The sequence below is a fragment of the Symphodus melops genome (assembly GCF_947650265.1).
Source record: "Symphodus melops genome assembly, chromosome: 6".
In the NCBI taxonomy this organism is placed as follows: Eukaryota; Metazoa; Chordata; class Actinopteri; order Labriformes; family Labridae; genus Symphodus; species Symphodus melops.
The window spans coordinates 22,732,506-22,752,984 of NC_136696.1; the positions used below are offsets into that span (position 1 = coordinate 22,732,506).

The 20,479-nt window shown below is 41.3% G+C and overlaps 1 protein-coding gene across 1 annotated transcript in view; it reads left to right on the forward strand.

Annotated features, from left to right (window-relative positions):
- Positions 1–20,083, forward strand: part of kcnq1.2 (potassium voltage-gated channel, KQT-like subfamily, member 1.2) — a 164,543-nt gene extending 144,460 nt beyond the window's left edge. Inside the window, exon 19 of the mRNA XM_079346805.1 lies at positions 18,125–20,083. Coding sequence (XP_079202931.1) covers positions 18,125–18,271 — 147 coding nt within the window. The 3' untranslated portion in view covers positions 18,272–20,083. The remainder of the gene's footprint in view (positions 1–18,124) is intronic.
- The last annotated feature ends 396 nt before the right edge of the window (positions 20,084–20,479 follow it).

Genomic DNA, 20,479 nt, shown 5'->3' on the forward strand with positions numbered 1-20,479 from the left:
CTCCTATTTTTTATTTCTTACTATTTACTGAACCCAAAATAGACTCAGTTGGGGGGGAAAGAGGTAAAAACACATGCTGTTTATTTCCAGTGTCCTGTAGTAACCGTGGCAGCAGAACATGTCTCTTTAGGTGTTTAACTCGGACTGACAGTGGATGACTGTGCTAAGGTGGGGCTGCTGCTAAAAAAAAAGTATTAAATGAACCGAAACAGTTGACAAGGTTATTGTAAAGTACCTGCAGAGGTGTTCGGATTTCTTTCTTCCTTAATTTGGCCAATACAAAGAACTGATAACATACAGATAGACACTTAAGAAATAGCTGCTTGATACTAAAATCCCTTTGTGAATTTGATGTTATTGCTAGGATTTTTGTGTTTCATGTGTGACAGAATGTGAGACTGATCTTTTTATCGTTTGAATTGATTTAGGACATATCTAAATAATCTGAGGAATAATCCGCTTTTCCACATTTATTTGTTTGACACATCTCTTCCTCGTGTGTCTGCCGAAGAACATTGGAGGAACAGTGAGTTTTAAGATTACACTTTTTCTTATCAGTAAGACTAGTAGAAGGAGATAGCTGCATTTAATATCGGCTTCCAAAAGAAAACTCAAAGAATGAATAATTGAGGAGAGCTAACCTCAAAACAAACAAGCTAAGCTAACGTCAGAGAAAGCTACGCTCCCAGCTTTTGCAAAATACAGATTTTTAATGGGACGCTTCATTAGTTTATGTGTAGATCTGACAAATGTTACATTTCTGCTAGCACTACACTGTTATTTAGCTTAATGTACGATATAAATGAATGGAAGTCTGTCTTTGCTGTAAGAACTTGTGTTGGCTACTTGTTTTTTGGACTACATGTTCAAATTTGCGAAGAAGAACTGGCTTTAAGTGTTCCTCCTAAAATATTGAATTGAATTGGTGTATAGGCTGGTGTGCTTGCTAATACAGATTCAGTCTTTCTTGGGTTATTTTAGACATTTCTGACACAAGTTTCTGTTCTAAATGAGGACTCTGATGTGTGGTGACTTCTTCATCTGAGGAGGGAGACAGACAGTGGGGGGAGAAAAAAAAGAGAAGGGCAGGGGGGCTGTGTTTGATGAAAGCCTGGCCCTCTGTTTACTACAAGCTAAAAATACTACCCAGCCTGTGTGCAGCAGGCATGAAGGAGGGAGTACGGGGGTTTCGGTGTGTATGTGTGTGTCTGTCGCCCTTTACCCAACAGCTGGAGGCTAGAAAGCAGAGAGAGGGTTGCGTGTCGCTGCAGGGGGGGAAGCAACAGGTGGCGGAGAAGGCGTGGGGTTCTGTGTTTGTACTGTACATATGTCCGATTGTGGGCAGGCGTGTGCCGAAATCTTAGCTTACAAGTGCACACAAGTAGCCAAAGAGCCAAATAGAGCCTGTGTCTCTGAAGCCTGAATTCACTTATTCATGCTCTCTAATCTATTTAAATTACATTTTAGGCAGTGCTATGAATCAAAATTAATGACGGTGTTGTCGATGCTGATGTTAACGCTCTGATATAAGCACTGCATTAGCCATTCATATTTGCTGCAGCTTCTTTGCTGGGCTTTAATTTTTGTTGAAGTGTGTGTGTGTGTGTTTGCGATTAGCCTGTGTGTGTGCATGTGTGTGTGTCCCTACTCGCTTTTACCCTGATGACAAGAGGCAATTGGCCTTCTCAAATGACAGCGGCTAGGTACTGTGAGGGCAATTGTACCCTGGCAGCTGTGCATCTCTCCCTCTCTGTTCGCCAGTACAGCTAAAATGAGAGTGTAGTTACTGATTCAGTGATTAAATACCTTCCTGTTTGTGCAGGGGCCATCAGATATGGGTTACCATGTAGGGAATGCAAGGGCCAAAAAACAAGGTAAGCCGGCGGCCAGCACACTTCCCTGGTTCATTATTGGCATACCTTGAATGAAAAAAAACCCACCAGATGGCCGCGCTGAAGCGGGAAATTCTGAGTGGATGACAACAAGAGAGCGATAATGAACGAGTCAACGATTAACCACATCATGTCTTTGTGGTATGTTATAGTTTAAACTTCCTTCCCATCTCTATCTTGATCATGTTTATAGGATCTCAGCTGGGGGGGGGTTCAAATCTTAAGTAACACTGTACCTGTTTTTCTGAGCCAGCCAATAGATTTTCAGTGTTGCACTGATGAGCAGGGGGTGATAACATGCCAACATGCTGAGATGTGCCAGAAAAAGGAGGAAGGAAAAAGATGGCTAGCAAGTTAAAATTCATTCAACAAATTTGTTTTATCCTAAGGATACTCCTTTGTTCAACTTCTAGGAAAACGTTTAACATCTTGTGAAATATCTTGTTAGGACATTGAAGCAAAAAATTCCACAATTCAAAGAACAAAATGTCTGTTGTAATACGACATTGAGCTGTAAAGGAATGATCTGGCATTGTGGAAAATGTCTTGGAGACTCCAAGAAGTAACTGTCCCTGATTGGCTGATACATAATACCCCCTGAAACTGCCGTTTTTGGTTTTTGAACTGAGGTATGGATCCTTATAACAATTTCTGTTAAGAGCCATAAATCATGCATTTCAATTCAAATTCAAATAACTTTATTATGCATTAGAAAACCTTCCATTGTGTAAAAAAGCAACAGTGTGCACAGCTCCCATGAATAAAAACCCAGCAACAAAAACAAACCACACACACATTAACATCCAAGTGCAATCAAAGAGTACTTAATGAGTGAAGCAGTAACAAATGATGCTTGACAGATTAGCAAAATGAATGCTAAAATTTCTGGGATGAAAGAAAACAAAACATGACCTCCTGAAATTGGTACTTACCCAATGTCTATTACGGTTCAACATATCGATTTACAAGAATCAATCTAAAGAAAATAGCTGAAGATATAAAGTTTTCATTAGTCACACAGGTAGTTGGGTAATAGACTTGAAGCTTTTTTTTTTCTTACTTAACTCAGACGTCACAGTCACCGAATGCTACAGCGGCTCAGTGGACAACATAGGACCTGAATGCTGTTAGGCTGTCAAGTTTATCGAACAAACATCAGGAGGAGCTCCATCAAAAATGTCTCCAAATAATCTTAAGAACATGAGAAGAGACATAAAGCTCTACTTTAACTTCTTGTTGAGAAAGACATAAAAAAAAAACAACAACAACAACAAAGTGACGGAGGAGCAAGGATAACAATTAGCTGAAACTTATTATGTACAGGTAAATCCTCAGCATGCAAGTATCAGCCCATCTTGTGTACTCCTATCCTTTCACATTATTTCAACTTTTTTAAACATTTTATTAGTACATCAAAACTTCTCGACTGAAATACAATGTCCCACTCTAATACAGAGGCAGCTCACAGTGGATATTACTAGGCCACAGTGACTAGCCAGATGAGTGGAATAGTTTCATGTGGCCTTATCAGTTTCATGTCTTGTTATGTCTGCAGCCCTGGCCGCCCCAGTGTTAGTCTTCAGGAAAGAATGTAGGGTCACAGAGCAGAGAGCTGATGGAGTTATTATGAAATTTGGCTCTGGAATAACAGCAGGCATCCCTGTCCACAGAGTCTGTCCAGCTCCCAGTCCAGCAGCATTCAGTCATGCCACAAGGAAGCTGTTTCATTCACATTTTTGAACATTCCATTCATGTAATTTATCGTTAAATGAGCGCACTCCTGAAATCTTTCTAGACCCGGCGACCTCTAAGCAGTTTGCCTGAACATTTATGACCAATCGCACATCTCCAAATGCTGTCAGTGGCCAACTAGGCGTCTCCGGTCTGTATAATCATGCTCCTTTGCTTCCCAGACAGACGCCATCAAAACATCACTTCACATAAAGCCAAACAAATGTCTCTCGAACAGCCCCGCTTCTCATGTTCACATCTTTGATGAGGAAAAAATGCCACCATAACAAAAACAAGAGGCCGAGTAGGACCGGGAAAGATGCTATATTTGGAAACAGGCGAGTGGGCGACAACATGTCTCTTCTTGTTCTGCATGTTGCTGCTTTGAAATGCTGTCTCCTCCTCTCCTTCACTCTGTATGTGTGTGTCTGCGTGTGTGAGAGGCCAGCTGTGTTCTTACAGTATAATAAGGCTCTCTATCCTAAATCATGGCTTTAATGCTGGTTAAAAGGGTTGGGTTGGGGGGGGGGGGGGGGGGGGGGGTTGGTTGGGGTCAGGCTGACTTCTGCGCCCAAGGATCAGCTGGCATGCTGTTGGGGCCGTGGCACCAGGCACAGGGTCGCTGTCTGGGCAAGACAGACAGCTGGCCAGGGGGAGGGGTGTGTGTGTGTGTGTGTGTGGAGGGGATTCTCTCTGTCTGGGATACACAAACATCATCACATCAATTCTCTCCACTGTACCCAGGCAACTCTTGTTTACATCTTTTCTCCTCTTGTTTAAGTAGTTGGGTAGTAGCATCATTTTTCAGGAGAAATATCAACATGTGAGAAATATCTTAATACATACTGATACTGCTTGTTTTTGTTTTTGTTATAAGAATAGCTTCAACATGAAAAAGCCATGACTAACCGTCTATTATGATCAAAAAGATATCAGTCTTTTCTGCATTTCAGTTTTAAAAAAAACCAAAAAAAAACATAAGGATCCCCTCTGTGTAAAATAATACAGAGGAGCTAATATGCTTTGATTTAGATACCAATCGTTGATAAATTATTTATTGACTGACAGAAAATCCACCCTGTCACTGTTTGTAGCTTGTGGAATATCTTGTTGCCTTTTTTGTTATAAAATGGAAATGAATAATTGAATGTTGCTTACGCACCTAAACACTCCAGTTTAAGTTTATCAAAGTAATGATGGATGATTTGCATCATTGCCCTGATTATGATAAACTCAACTCATGCTTTATAAACACATAAGGGTCTCTCGATAAAACCCACCTTCAGTGTTGTTGAGGGACATTATTTTCTCTTCAAAAGCCGTAATGTCATTAGTATCAGTTTTCAATGGTGTCCTTGGACCAAAGGGCTGGCACACCCCACCTCATTAATAATATTAGGCTGACTGGCCTATTGATGACCAGAACAAAGCCACAGTGTGTCCAAACTACAGCAGTGGTCGTAGTAATACGGCACCTCCCCGGTGCCTGACGATGCCACGCTGGCTGCCACCACAGCCTGGCACAGAGGGATTGGGTGGGGGGGTCTGCATGTGTGTGGGGTTCGGGGGGGCATTTGGTGGTTGTGGCAGCTGGCAGTGAGAAGATGGGGTGGGGGCTTGGGGGGGGGGGTGTTTCTTGTTTTCATAAAGACTCCCCTGTGTGATCTACAGTACATGCGTGGCCACACCCTGGATGCAACCCCAAATCACTTGCAGATTTGTGACCTTAATGAACAAATTTAATCCCCAAAAATTATATATGCACACTATTTAAAAATATTAGAAATTTGCAGATATCACTCACAAAAAACACGTGTTTTTTTTGTTTTTTTACACAGTGAAGGGTTTCAAAGGTCCACAGTCGCATCATGTTGAGTCATCACTGCTCAGATCAGGAGAAGTTGAGCAGTTTCACACACCTGAGCTGATTATGAGCTTCAAATAGAGTCCAAGCTGTCCTGATTCAGTCCTGTCACGGATTTTCTTCTTTGCAAAATAAAAATACATAAGTGCTTGGTTGTCTACATTTAATGATACGCTACATTTGAGTAGTGAATCATGGCACAATTCTATCATGTAAGATGTTGTTTTATGTGTGTTTACGGTATTTGCTCTCATTTTAGATGTGAACACAAATTAAAGTCTTGCAAAATGTTTGTCGTTGCATTCTGTCCTGATGAGGGCCACCTCACTTGGGACCAGTCAGCAGCAGATCACGTCCAGCTGTCTAAGAGAACAAATGCTCCATTGGGCAACTGCTTCTCTACACACTACCTCCCTCCCTCCGATCTTTCCTCCTCACCCCCCAGTGTGTTTATTTAACTTAAGTGTTAAAAAACCTTTTTGAGTGCTTGTATTGTTTTATCGATTCGGTCACAGGTCTAAATTAGTTGCTGATGGTGAAAGCTTCCTGGAAGACGTTGAAGTGTTTATGGAAAGATGGCGGCTTGTTTAATGGGTCTCAGATTATTAGACATTTGAGTTTGTTTTTTCACATTTTTTTAAACTTGTGCAATCCTTTAGTCGTTTCTGCTGTAAGTTAACACTTGGCAACTTGTCGGCTAAAAAATATTCATCAAAGTTCAAGCTCCTGTGGGGAGTCCTTAGCTGGTTATAAAACAGACTGAATTCTCTTGATGTCTCTTTAGGACCTTCAACGGCAAACAAGACCATCAGCGACAGGATTGGTTAGTTATTTTTAACAACTGCAACCACTGCCGACGGATCAGTGTCAGAAGAGGCATTTAACAGCAAGTAATTGGCAAAATCTACAAAGAAGTGTCCACAGCGGGCGCCAAAATCGACACAAACCAATCGTGCCACAGAGTAGCTTTAAGATCTTGAATGCCAATCAAGCATCACTTATGGGCCTCCATTCGTGTGTGGCGTTGACTGTGTCTGATGACGCCTTGTCCCCTGCCTGGGTGTTGATGTTTTGTTTTATTGGACACAAGCGTTTCTGTGCGGGGAGCTGGTGTGTTTCCCTCAGCCAATGACAACCAACTCGATTCAAACCAGAAAAAATGATGGATGCGGAGGTGGCGGCAAAGAAGAGAAAATGTAACCATTGTGAACCTTGTGTTGGCTTTTTCCTACGGACGGGGAGTTGGCCTGCTTTCTGTTTGACAGGCAGGTGCCAGACTCCAGCAGTTCACTTGTACTAGCGTGCGGAAGCTTGCAATGTAACATCCTGCTGCGAGTGAAAGACTACCGACCTTTTTTATTCAATTCCAAACCATAAAAGTCATTTGTCTTGAGGTGTAGAGTCTAAAACCTGCTCCTGTTGTGCAGTCTTGAGATAACATTTGGAAGGATTTGGCGCTATATAGATATAAAGTAAATAAAGCGTCTATTTCTTCAACACATGTTATGCAACTTCAATAGCTTGTTTTATTATGAGCACACAGTACACAAGTGAATCTTACCTATCCGGCACCAGTATTCCCCCTGCAGCTTTCTTTCTTTTAGCCTCCTCATTCTTCATCTCTTGTGCTCGTTTCTGCTGCATGTCACTCATTTTAGCCCTAATATTTTCCTTACCTTCTCATCTTTGACGGTGAAAAACCCAATAACCCTTCAACAGGACATCAAAGTCTCTCCTTTGCTGAACGCTTTCTCTGCCTCTTTGAATGACTGACTTTTTTTCCCCACACAAGCACAGGGACACACACACACAGTTGTGCAGGACTACATGCACATTGCACACACACAAACACATACTTTCTCTGTCCTATAGCCCCCACAGTCATGTCCAAACACAATGATCAGTAAATCAAATAAAACACCCACAATGTTTCAGAGGGAAGGAGTGTGCTCTGAACAACAGAGAGATAAAAAGAAAAAAAAAAAAGAAGAAGGAGGAGGGGAAGACTGGACACGGGGGGATTGTACGTCCTCGTGAAAGTAGCCCTCAGAAACAAAAGCAGCTTTGAGTGTGCGCCCACTCAGAAGAGAGATTAGCCCGTACACACCCCCCTCATCACCACCACCCCTGCAGAAAAGAGCTTTGGCTGCAGTTTAGCGGCACGTGGCGCAGCCCTTGATACTTATCATGTGCGTCAGGTGCTTTCAGCCAGTTTCCTGTTCTTTAAAACATAACCAACATTTCCTCTTTCAGTCCCTCCTATTTCTTCTTCTTCTCTTTCTTCTTCTTCTTTTTCTTCTTCTTCGTCTTCTCTCAGTCCCTCCATCCACACCCCTTATCCTTTATTTCTTCTTCCTCTTGCTCCCTCTTTCTCCTGTCCGTTTCTTTCGTCTGCTCTTACAAATACAAAGAACATATTGTATCTGCCAGCGTTAAAGTGAATCCATTCTGCCTGGCAGTGGCCCGACCCGCGGTGAATCTGAGCTGGGTTTGCTCTGTTTTCCAGCTGGCACTGAGTGCTGCTGGTGGAGCGGGTCGGTCGGCTGGTCGTCGTTGAGTTGGTGGATTTGAGTCCAGCTGACATGTTGGTTTAGGATTCATTCACGCAGTCTGTCATTCTCGCTCTGCTTCCTTCTCGGTCTCACTCAAGTTGCATAGCATGACCCCGTTTCACCTTCCATGAAGCTCTTCTAAATATACATCGTTTTGGATGCTGGTTTGTAAATGTATGTTCCCTTAATACATATATTTCTTTAGTATCAGGCAGTATGGTGGAAAAAAATACAAGAAAAATGAATTTGTCCTGTGTGAAAGTATTTCTACTGTGTCTCGCGTTTATACCAGGCAGACATTTTCACACTTCCAATGCATTAACTTGTGGTCTTCAGCTGCCTTATTCCATGGGAACAGAAACCAGTCTGTTAAAATATTTTAAAGGAATAATGTGAAACATGTTTCATATAAATACACTAAAGGTATATCAGTATATCCTCTGTAAATGTTTCTCTGAGTCATGACTGTCTATAATGTGTGAGAAGTGTGAGTCTCGCTAGCTGTACACTGTGAGCGACGTGTTCACATGGTGTTTACATTGACAGGACGGCCGCATGCGTTAAAAGTTCTTTTAGTCAAGGACTGAAAAAGAGAAGACTAACATAACATATTACTCACTGCTTATTCAGATGTTAGTTAAGTGTGTTTAGATCACAGTCAATCTGTGTCAATTTATGTGCAATATGAAGCTATGAGTTCTCCAAAGTGTGCTAACATTAGCCTGCTAACACAACAATGCAGACCACAGGCAATTGGAGCTTGAGCAAAGGACAATGTTTTCTGCTGCATGCACTTTTTATTTTTGCAAGATTTATTTTTGGCCTTTTGCCTTTATTGGGGAGAAAGTGGACTGGGTCAGAAATCGGGGGGGAGAGAGAGAGGGGGGGGGGTGACATGCGGGGCGGAGGCCACCGGCCCGGGGTCGAGCCCGGGCCACCCGCGTGAGGACTGTACCCTCAATGCATGGTGAAGCGTGTGCTGCCACTGCGCTACCGGCACCCCAACTGCTTGCACTTAAAGGTGCTTTTAAGTTGTGTTCTAATTCATAACTCCTTTGTCCGAACTAATTTAGGGGCGCTAATTTAGGAAACGCTCCTATGGGTCGTATTACCTGGCAGACGACCTCTACGGTCGTATAGGTTGGAGGACTTGTTGAAACAAAAACACACACTGAACCAGAAACATATTCACGCAACTTTTTCATGAAAGTCAATTTAAACATACAGTGACACAAACACATCAATGATAAGACTCTGTTGTGTTTCATAATCCCAGTTCAGGTTTAGAAAGTGAATACAGCCTCCTCCACCAACTCCTCAAATATGAAATAGATCAAATGATGAGTTAACACACTCACAAGGCAGCAACAATAAACGACCAATGGCTACCATTGGAGCCATTTGAAGTTTATTTGACTATACTCCTTCTTTCCTCCATCTTTCCCCTTATGCACATCTTCTACAGAGCTTTTTTGAGCCGCCTGTGAATGTTCACCTCTGTTGTTTTCCCTCTTTAATTGTTTATCCAAAGGTTTGCTATTAGCTTTGAGAAAAAGAGCACGCAGAAAAGGAGGGATCAATGTGTTTGCTCAGCGTTCTTAGACATAAATGAGTTTATTTCTGTTTGTAGGTTGAACTAACTTTAGGTCTCTGACACAATCTCTCAGAATGCATTATGGGATACATGTTACTCATGATCTTTTGACACCAAAGCTCCATGACTTGCTTAAAGCCTGGCTCATATTGAATGGCGTAAAGGAAAGTGCATACTCAGGAAACCAAGTCATTACTCTTTCAAATTAAATTACTGATACAAGCCCTTCATTTGTAAAATACACACTGAGCAGTGACTGAACCCAGCAGCTAAATAGTGATTTTATGACTCAGTGAAAAGAGAGATAAACAAGTCTCAATGGATTAAGCCTGATTGTGCAAGTTGCATTGCTTAAAATTCACTTCAATTGAATGTATTTTAAAACTGTAACTTTGCACATTGAAATGTTTTTTTCCAGAAAAGTTGCCATGTTTTCATCACTCAAAAGTCAGAAGCAAAGACACGCGCCGTGATATTCTATAGGATGAACATCTGTGAGCCAATAATATGGCATGCACGATGTGATTACCCGATGTGTGTCTGTTGTGTGGCATCAATTTAATGCTCACTGCTGATTCAGAAAAGATTATTTATTTATTTTTATTGAGCAAAAGCACCTTGACCTGGACAAATGGATTTTCATAAATGGTTAGTGTGTGAGTCTTACTTAGACGTGAGGAGAGATTAATTTGTCTTAAAAAGTGATGAATAAAAACATCGACTTGGCCCTATTACCCCATCAGTGCATTCTGATGGGGTATTAGGGCCTGTGTTAGTAAAATTCAGTCTCATAATATGAGGTAAAGTGCAAACAACTTCAAAGTATTAAAGACCGATGTGACAGACTTCTACAAACTATTTACCAAGGAATCGTAGAGGAAGTGTGTGATGTCAAGCAGTAAGAAGTCCCTTCTTAGGAGTTAAAAATGCATTTTTTTCATTTACAAAAAAATGATGCAGCTCTTTAGTTATATATATATATATTTAGCCCATTTGCTGCCATCAATCAATATAAAGTTTTTGTACACCTTGGCTTATCTTATGACAACATCAATAAATAGTTGCATGCTGACATTCCTGGTTTGGTGTGGTGGGTGTGAGTGTGTGTGTGTGTGTGTGTGTGTGTTGGACCTCTTTCATGGAGACAAAAGCCACTAGTGTCCATTTTTTTTTCCTGCTTTCAAATGTATTTTCCTTTTCTTCTGACATTTTTAATTTCCCTCCTCTTTACTCTCGCTTTCCGGCCTCTCCCTCCCTCTCTCTCTCCTTCTCTCCCCCGACCCTCACCCCTGATCTCCATTCTTCATTCATGCAGCACTGTCAAAGTGATGATAATGATGACCTCTGTGTAATGCTAGCTTGTTATTGGCCCACCAGTGAGGCCAATGCGTACACCCTCTGTTGCTTTTTCTGCATTGACCATTGTGTTACTGAGGAAACGCTGGTTTGTGTGTGTGCAACTGTGTGTGTGTGTGTGTGTGTGTGTGTGTCTGTGAACGTGTAGGTGAAGCACAAAGAGCAGCTAGCACAGGGGATCTATAGAGAGGAGAGATATTCACCTGAACTGACCCTGAGCTGTTTAGCGGAAAATAACTGGAAACAACGACTCTACTGTCTTTTTTTTTTTGAATATTTATGCATGACTGCTTTACACGTGTCAGAATAATTTCAGCATTTTACCCCCCTGAATAAACTGGAACAAACTTTGTGCTTCTTTATGTTACCACTTGTTTTAAAGGAACAGTTACTCCAACCTGCAGGCATTTAGCAGCTGATTAATGCTGTTTCACTCTTATCGAAAATATTAGGGATAGGGAAGTGGATATTTTAAAGAGAAGCTGTCGTTGTAAATTTACATGAGTTTCCCTTCTTTAGCTTGTGAATCAACAGGCGTTGGGCAGCATTTTTTTTTTTCTTTTTGAGAAATGTGAGATCAATGACAAATGTGCAACGTCTAGTTGAACTTTAGAAATAAAGCTTGAGGGGAAATATTTCATGTGCCAGTCAAGTTTGTTGTGAAAATATGTTTGACTCAGCAAAAAAAAAAATCAGAAAAACTGTTGTTTCTTAAAGGAAATAAACTTAGTTCTGTTTTCCACCCACCAGTTCATCCTGACCGGATCCCTATGACAGCAACGACGCTTTTTAACTACGAAGGTCTAACCCTCTCTTTGTTATCGCCCCCTGCTGGTCCAATGACAGCCTGCCCACATGGGCTATAACGCTCTTTAATACATTCCACTTTCTCAGCTGGTCCCTAAAAAAAATGTGAAAAGGTTTTGACAAAACATCTTTGATAAAGTTATCAAGAGGATCAGTGGATCCACCACATTCTTTAGGTGGCTCGCTATTCTGGTGACTTAACACAAGTAGAGGTTACACGCATATAAATCATATTATGTCTGAAAGGCATAGAAGACGACTTTAATGTAAACGATGCAACTTCCAAAACATTGTCAAACCACAAACTAGCTTTGCAAATGTTTTATCTGGAAAGAAATGCATTAAACAGGTTAGTTCGGCTTTAGTGGTTGAATATATTTGGTGAAATGGAGGATATTTGTTTAAGAAAAACAACAACACATAAAGAAGGGGTGTAGTAGAAGTGAGCTGATGTCTTCACTTCAGTTTGAGGAGAACTCCATCTGAAGGTTTCTCTCCTCGTCTTGGGTAATCCCTTGACAGTAACAGTGTGACCTGAAGTGTTTTCACGTGAGATATAAAAATAGCTTCATTCTGCTCACTGGAGACAGTTTGACTCCACCATCATTTGAAGGTGAAGGACACGAGATGATTTCTGTTTGGACTGCACTGCATGAAAAACCTTTGTTTGTGATTCAAAAGGCCCCCCCCCCCCCCCGAGGGATATTAAGGAATTCCTTTCCAACTGGAGTGAACATGAGGTGAGTCATGCTAGTGCCATGTCATAGTCATAACAGAGCTGAGAAGGAGGGACGCTGAGAAATTCTCTGATGTCGTACAGATTGAAGCTTCGGGCCTTTTGAGGTCACAGCGGTTGGGAAAACACATAACACACACATTACAGCATGCAAAGACGGTGACAATTGTTTCCCTCTTGCCTTATCTCACTTTCTGTCCAGGCTCTGTCTCCATTGTCTCGCGCAATTGAGAGCTTTTCAATGACAGGAATCTTGTTTTGTTGAGTGGAGCAGGCTGGTCGGGCACAGATGCCAGGACATTCCTGGAGCTGGTAGTTTTTCCTTCTCGCAGCCCCTTCACCTCTTTCTGCTTCACTTTGCTCCCATGTTTTTGTTTTGTTTCGGTTTCCTATTTTGATCCCTCAGGTTTTTTAGTTTTATTTGACAGTTCTAAGAAGAATCTATCAGCACATGACGACATGATTCAGTGTGTCTACTGGCCTTGGTCTCGCTCACGCCGCTTGACAACACATAAATACCAACCATTACATCGTCAAGGCCTCATACGCTTTGCATGTCGTGTCCGTATATCAGAAATCATGTGCTGACAGAATGAGGCACAGAAGAGAAAAAGCAGGCATAAATAGCCTCAGCTTTTCTTAAGTCTTTCTGACTCTCCAACAGATGGCAGTGTGAATCGCTGTATCGTCACTGGCCGGCCTGTGAGGACTGTGTGTGAACCGGGGTGTTCTATGTGACTTCTCTGTGACTTCTATGGTGCATTGGTAAATGTCTGCTTAAGTATGTTAGAAATGAGGAAAAACAAGTCTAGTTTCCAAAATCTTCTACAAATATATAACTGCTGTAAATAATCTAGAAACTTCTGCATCTTGAGTAGCAAAGGAAAAGTTATCTCGACAACATTCAAAGTGTTTTTTTCCCCATATACATTAAAAAAGTGAAAACCATGTTCAATCTGTCTGTGTAAGTATAAATAAATGTCCAACATGTGCTGTTGTTTGCTGATCTTTACATACTGGCTGTTGTTCATTCTAATCCAGCTTTATATCATCCACATTTATTAATTTGGTTCAAGATCACATTTGTTATGTGACCACAGAAAAAAGGCTGTGTTCTATTCTGAGCACCACAAATGAATGACATCACTTGTTTGCAATGACTTGTAACGGCTCATGATGACTTTTCCCCACTGGTGTCACCCACTTGTTTACCCGCTTCAGCTCTTTATTAGTTTTCCATTGTGGCCCTCAGGCCTAAAAGCTCCCCTACAGCTCTTTGGTCAAATGTCCTCGATTTACTCCTTTGTTTATTTGTTGTTTGCTAAGTGACACGCAGGCCGGTACAAACAGAAAGTGTGTATGTGTGTTTTCTTTGTATCCTCGTATGCACCTATGTAGCAGATAGCAGACAGACAGTCTCATGGGAGAGCAGGAAGGTGGTTCAGGAAGGGTGTTCCTGTGTGAACAGGAGCTCTGTGGTCTCCCCACCACTTGTCTCTGTGCTTTGTCTCCACCGGTCACTGCAGTGACTGTAACTACATGAAATATACAGGAGGTTAAAGTGAATAATGAACTACCCTTCATGAAGCTTTCTTGGTGTATTCATTTTCAAATAAACATTCTAGTCCCTCAGCCTGTCAGACCCAATTCATGTTTTATTTCTTTAAGATGATGATGTAAATTACAGAGTTTTGTTATCTTATCTGTCTGATATAAAGGGATGTAACATGCACCTTCATCCCACAGCGCTGAGAAAATTTGAGGACTTTTTGTAATTCAATTTGGATGATGCAATGATTTATTGATTATATAAAAACGTTTATTACTCATTCTTTTGTGAAATCATTAGTTGCAGGTCTGTATTTAGTTATAAGTAAGTGATGTTAAGCTGTCATTTGAGTGCAAAGAGTTACAGCATCCTGTATTCTTTATGTCTGATGATGCTTATCTGAACCTTGGAATAGGATTAGTCCACATTACTTTGTTCAGAAGAAGAAAGAAAAGTGTAAAAGAAGGAGACATTGAGCATCCCGTGCATCTTTGATGGACCTAACCTTCCTGAAGCAACCCCTCCTAAAAACTCTTGAAGCTCTTGACACTTGGTCTCTTTAAGACTACTTGGCTGGAGTCAGATAGACCTTATGATGGAGTAGAGGGAAATCCCTGCTGCTGGAGTGTCAGCGCTGCTTGTGACTGTCCCATGTGTTGTTTGTGGCCAAAGGGAGGGTGGAGACAGCTGGAAAATCAGCTGCTGTCCCTGGATCACATGTGTTTATGTGACACAGCAGTGGTGACACCCAACTCATTTCCACGGCACACAGTTAGAACAAAAATCCCAAAAGCTTCTCCTATAAAATAGTCTTACTGTCAATGCCAATAACACATCACATAAACAAAAGTTACAGTCCAAAGGCAACTATTATTCTATTATTATTCCTGTAAAATTACATTGGCTTATTTCAATGTTATGTCAATTTCATCTTTCTTCACCACTAAAGGCTAAACACTCGAAGAATTGCCCATCGTAAACATTATTATGTCATGTGCGTAAAGGAAAAGTGTCAAATCATGACGTGTCTAACACAGGAAGTTTGTGTCTAAGCAAAGAGGAACAGTAGTCACAAGTAGTCACATACACTGGCTGTGGGACATTTTAACAACAGAGAGAACAAAGAGTAACCATAGAAATGACCTGAGGTCTGAGTCAGGATGTACAATTCACATGCAGTCATTTGAAAAAATGTCCAATAATTAAATAAATGAGAGCACTGCATGAGGGACTCATTAGCTCAAAGTTTGTTAGCTTGATGCTAACACATGTAGAAATGACCATTAATGAGCTAACAGATGTGGCATCTGGTCATTTAAATTAGAAAAACTATTTTATTTTACCAAGTAGTATTGTTCCTTAAACACAAAGTATGAAAATGATGAATTGTAAGTACTCGACAAAATACATAAAAAACATAGGTTTAGATATTAATTAATTCTGAGAAATTTCTACACACTGTTAAGAGATGCAAAGTTAGTTACTCAGAATCTCTGGAAAAAAAGCAGCTGTCAGGCGGTAGTACCACATTAAAACCAGACGCTGGAAGAACAAAATATTTTCAGGATGAGAATAAGTTTGCATGAACTCTTCGATTTTTTTTTCCTTTTTAAATGAATGACTTTTCAAAGATTTAAAGCCCGATATTTAAAACCCATCCCTACTTATTGCATGTCCTGCTTTTTGAACATTTCCATGGTTTTGTTCCTTTCTCCTCTTGCATGCATCGTGTGTCTCAGGAATTGAGTCCATACAGATTTCTCCAAGGGGACAATAAAGTGTATCGTGTCATATTTACAAACAAATTAAAATGTCATTTGGAATCGTATCATATTTTTCATCCACCTCCAGACTTGGAAACACATACTGATGTTTGCTTGCAACACAGAAGTGTGAAGACCACGAGTGACACATTCATACCTGCTAACTTCTATAATCCCTCTCCCACCCTTTGACCCTCTTACTAACGTTCATCCCCAGAAAGTGCTCATACATACAACACTTACACAAAACCAGTGGCAATAACTTTTCTTGTGTGTTTGCAACATACCAGGCTAATTAGGTTTTTTCTTACCTCTTGGGTGTCTCCTGGGTCTCTCCTTTTAGACACACTGCAGGAGGAATTCCTGATCCATTTTAAGCTCCAACAAGAATGCTGATAAATCTGTAGATTACTGCCCAACATGTTTATGATAGCCTATTATTCTCTTAGCTTTATCCGGGCCCAGCGCGTGCTTCTGCTACTTAGCACAACTATTTAGGTCATAGCACAATCTCTATGGGGAGCTATGGGGATGGTGAAATATCAAAGAACAAGGTTCGAAATCAGGCAATTCTTACCCTGTCAAATTTGATAATTTTGGTTAAAACTACAGATTTAAAGAAGAAATCCCATTAGAGAAAGGCAGTCCATGAATGCTCATACAGGGAAACACATCACTGGGACTTTTGGGAGCTACTGGTGTCATGATTAGATAATAAAACATACTACCAAGTTGTGTATTGTTTTGAATGTGTACATGCTAAGTTTAGAACTTTAGTATTAAGAACTTTAGCTTTCTATCAGCACAGCTCTGTTTATCTTTTTCGAGTCACTGCAGTTCAATTCAATTAAAAAAAACTTCATTTGTCCCCGGGTGCATTTATTATGTACAACAGCAGTCCCTCTTGTGTGATATTTAAAAACAAACACAAACAACTTGTTTCCACTAATACTGATATAAATCGAATATTTATTTTATTGTGCTATTTACAAACCCTCAATGCTTTGAAACAGCCAGTGTGCATTCATATAAGAAACAAAGTTCATAATCCATGTAGATCCACTCTGAACGTTTGTTTTGTAGCGCTGAGGGAATAAAGTATTGACACTGGACTCATCTTAAAACTGCAAACAGAGGTTTCATTGCAACAAAAGCAGAACCAGTTTAATTGTCTGGCAGCTTAAGGTTTGTCAGACATTTTGACAATGCTCAGTTGTTAAAGAAATGATGATCGTTGGCGTGCTGAGATGTGGTTTCTTTCTTTTCTCTCAGATTTATACCTCCTGTTATGGCTCATATTTCATCAACAATAATAGCCGCTAAATGTCCCTCTCTGCCATAAAAATGTCCGGGCCTTCAGGAACACACACTAAAAGAAGGGGAGAAAGAGGGGCCGTAACCCTTCAGACTATGAAAATGCCATTGATGTTAACTATCTGCCTGCGCCCTGGCAGAAATACCACAGTTAAGCCCGAGTTGTTCGCTATCACCGTGTAGCAGAGACGAGAGTCTGAATCTGTCTGTTCTGCCTGCTGCGTGAGATGTTATGTCTCTTTGATGTGCTTGGCTGTTTAGGCTTTGATTTACAAAGCGCCATCTTTATCATTATCCCCCCCCCCCCCCCTCCTTTTTTTTTTAAAGCCAGTGGAGCCATCAGAGGGTTTTGCATCTTTGTGTGTGTTGTGTAAGTACACCAGGATGGAACAAGATAAATAAGTACAGAGGTAAAAGCCAGGCCAAGGCTTCGAGAACGGAGATGTTCTCTTTGAAGTGTGTGTGTGTGTGTGTGTGTGTGTGTGTATGCGCGCGGCTTCTTTTTTTTTTCGTGGTTGTGAGCGTGTACATGTGCAGAGTATTTCATCTGTTCTGTTGTCTGTTTACTTCATTCAACTGTATTCACACTATGGTTCACGTCACAGACGTCTCAGTTGGGTGACACACCTGTGTTTACAGTTCCATGTAAACAACAGCGTACGTGTGTGAGTGTCAGTCCGCCCACTTAGGGATCATATAGCTCAGCAGCTTTTGTAATGAGTGGCTTTAGCAGGTAGACGGCGACTGGAAGACTAACCTGTCATTATACCCGCCGCTGCTCTGTCATTGGGAGGGCAACTGTATTAAAAAGGCAGACGGATACGAAACAAAAGCACAAGCTCACTCGTGCATTCTTTGTTTGTTTCATAATGCAGGCTTCACACTGTACTTAGACTCACAGAGTTTACCCCTGAGGCTTTCAGCTGACCTAACCTGTTTGTCTTTTGGGCTTTGTGTTTAATCCAGATCCATCAGATGGACCAGAAAATGGACTCGGTGCTGCAGATCCTGATGGAGCAGTTTCAGCCCAAACCGGAGATAATGACCAGGCCGTCCTTACGCAGGGTGACCATCCAGAAACGAATGGGAGTCAGCATCGACGAGGGGCTCTGATGGTCATCACGTGGGGGTATAATGATGCCATCAGCGAAGGAGGGATAGAGAAAGGAGAAGGAGTTCACATTAATCGGCTAGCAGCCTACTCAGGTGTTAGCTTGCACATAAAAAGAGGATTGAGTCTTCCAAAAAAAAACGTCCTTCTCTTCCATTTGCGATTCCAGATTTTCTCATTGACATCGATCGACATAGCTGCATTGCTCTGGGACATGAGGACATTGTGAAGTGAGATTCCTGCTGAAAAAAAAAAGGCTGTCTACTCTGATGATATTTGGCCTCTTGGTCTTTTATAGCCGTGTAAATGTAGCTCGATTTCTGCACTCCGATTGTTGGCTCTCAGTCTCTCCCTCCAGCAGAGTAACCCAAGCTGCAGCACGCTCCACAAATTTATCCCACTATACATTAACCCTCATAATCACACCACTACCATAATGTTAATTTATGTGTGGCCTGTCACTGAGCTGCATTCCTCTACTCCAAATATTATTCCAAAGCTAACTAACCCAGTAATGAAGTCGTAATGCAATCAAAGCAATCAAGCTCCCCAAAGACACAGAGAAAAATTTGAGAGGCCAGCCATGGCAGAGGCATTCCTCGAATCCTTCTGATTATCTTGGCACCATCCACACCCTGTACACAACAGGGTTATTTCCATAGCCACATATCCATCCAGCCTAACTGAACTTAGGCTGCGGCGGGAGTTTGTTAGTAGTGATCAAATAACACGAGGAGGGAAGGGCAGATTATCTGTTGATTTTGTCCTGCATTAAGCACAGGAAGCCTGCAGTGAAAGAAAGAGGAGGCAGAGAAATGGGTTTTGGTTAACGTGATTCTGATTTATATCTATGTTGAAGCTAATAATAATAGCAAAACTACTTTGACAAGGCTGCTACAGTATGTTACATGAGCATAGGCCTAAGTTATGGCATGGTCTCGGAGCTGGCCCCAAGATTTCATGCATTAAACATTTATTTATTTTTTTGCACCACCAGCAGGACTCTGCTTAAGATCTCCCGTTCCCCTCTTCAGTGGAGCTCTCACTTCTGTGTGCAATTTGAAATAATTTTGCCCCATTAAAAGTCTGATTATTTTCTCTCTCCTAAGCACATTAAGTGCTGAATTCCTGGTAAGGGGGAATTACTCACGGTGCATGACTAATGAAATGAAACACTGGAAAATGTGCAGAATTTCAACAAAGAGGGGCAGTGGCAGTAATTCTGTGTGAGAGGTTCTGTTAGCATCTGGGCTACCGTTGAGAGCGCACGTTCGAAATCAACAAAAAGACAATGCTCTGACTTTGTTCCCATTCAGACAGGACGCTCAGGCACGTAGGATGTAGAAAATAGAAAATAACTCTGCTGTGTAGCAACTGTATGAAAGGTTTCCCATAATTATGGCATGCACATTCCTGAAAAGACGGATGCACACACAAACGAGGGGTGAAAAAGGGAAGGGGGGAAGAGGAGAGGCTTTCTCTCGGCACTGTGTTTCCATATTTTTGCTGTGGTTTAAAAATAGCTTGTATTTATCTTAAGTTAAATAAAGTGGTTGTCTTTTCTTTGAAATGCACTTGATATATGTATCTGCCTGTACGTTCTCCTGTACAGTTTTATAAGAGTTGTAAATAGAAACATTGCCTTATTGAACTGTACTTCTTTTTCATGTGGAAAGATCAACCTGGGACATGCCGGATTGTTGGAGTGAGGGGAGGCTCCTGTTGGACAGATGGATGGAAATGATTGTAAATGATATTCATGCACAACCTCTGCACTGTAGCTCTGCTGTAAATAATAAAACTCCATTTCATTACACCATGGCCTGTTCTCCTGGTTTGGGAGGAATCGGATTACAAGGTCATCTATTCCATAATTTGCTTTTGTTGGACTGTGGAACCATTTTTTTTTTTTCCCAGGACCTTTTTATTCATAACTCCACAGCCGAGCTGGGTCAAGGTAAGCCCCTCCAAGGCCGGAGTTTCCATTGAGATCAAATCTTCTCAACTCCACATTTCACTCAGAGCTTTTCAGGTTGCAATCACCATCAATGGTGGGGGGGTGGCGGGGGGAGAGGAAGATGAAATAACATGTTCATGGCAACTACTTTGGATGACAAAAATTCACAACCAGCTGTACGAGGCGAGCAGAGGAAAAGGAGATTATGCCTCATATTACCACACGATTATGTTTGCCTTCAAAGGCCAAAAAA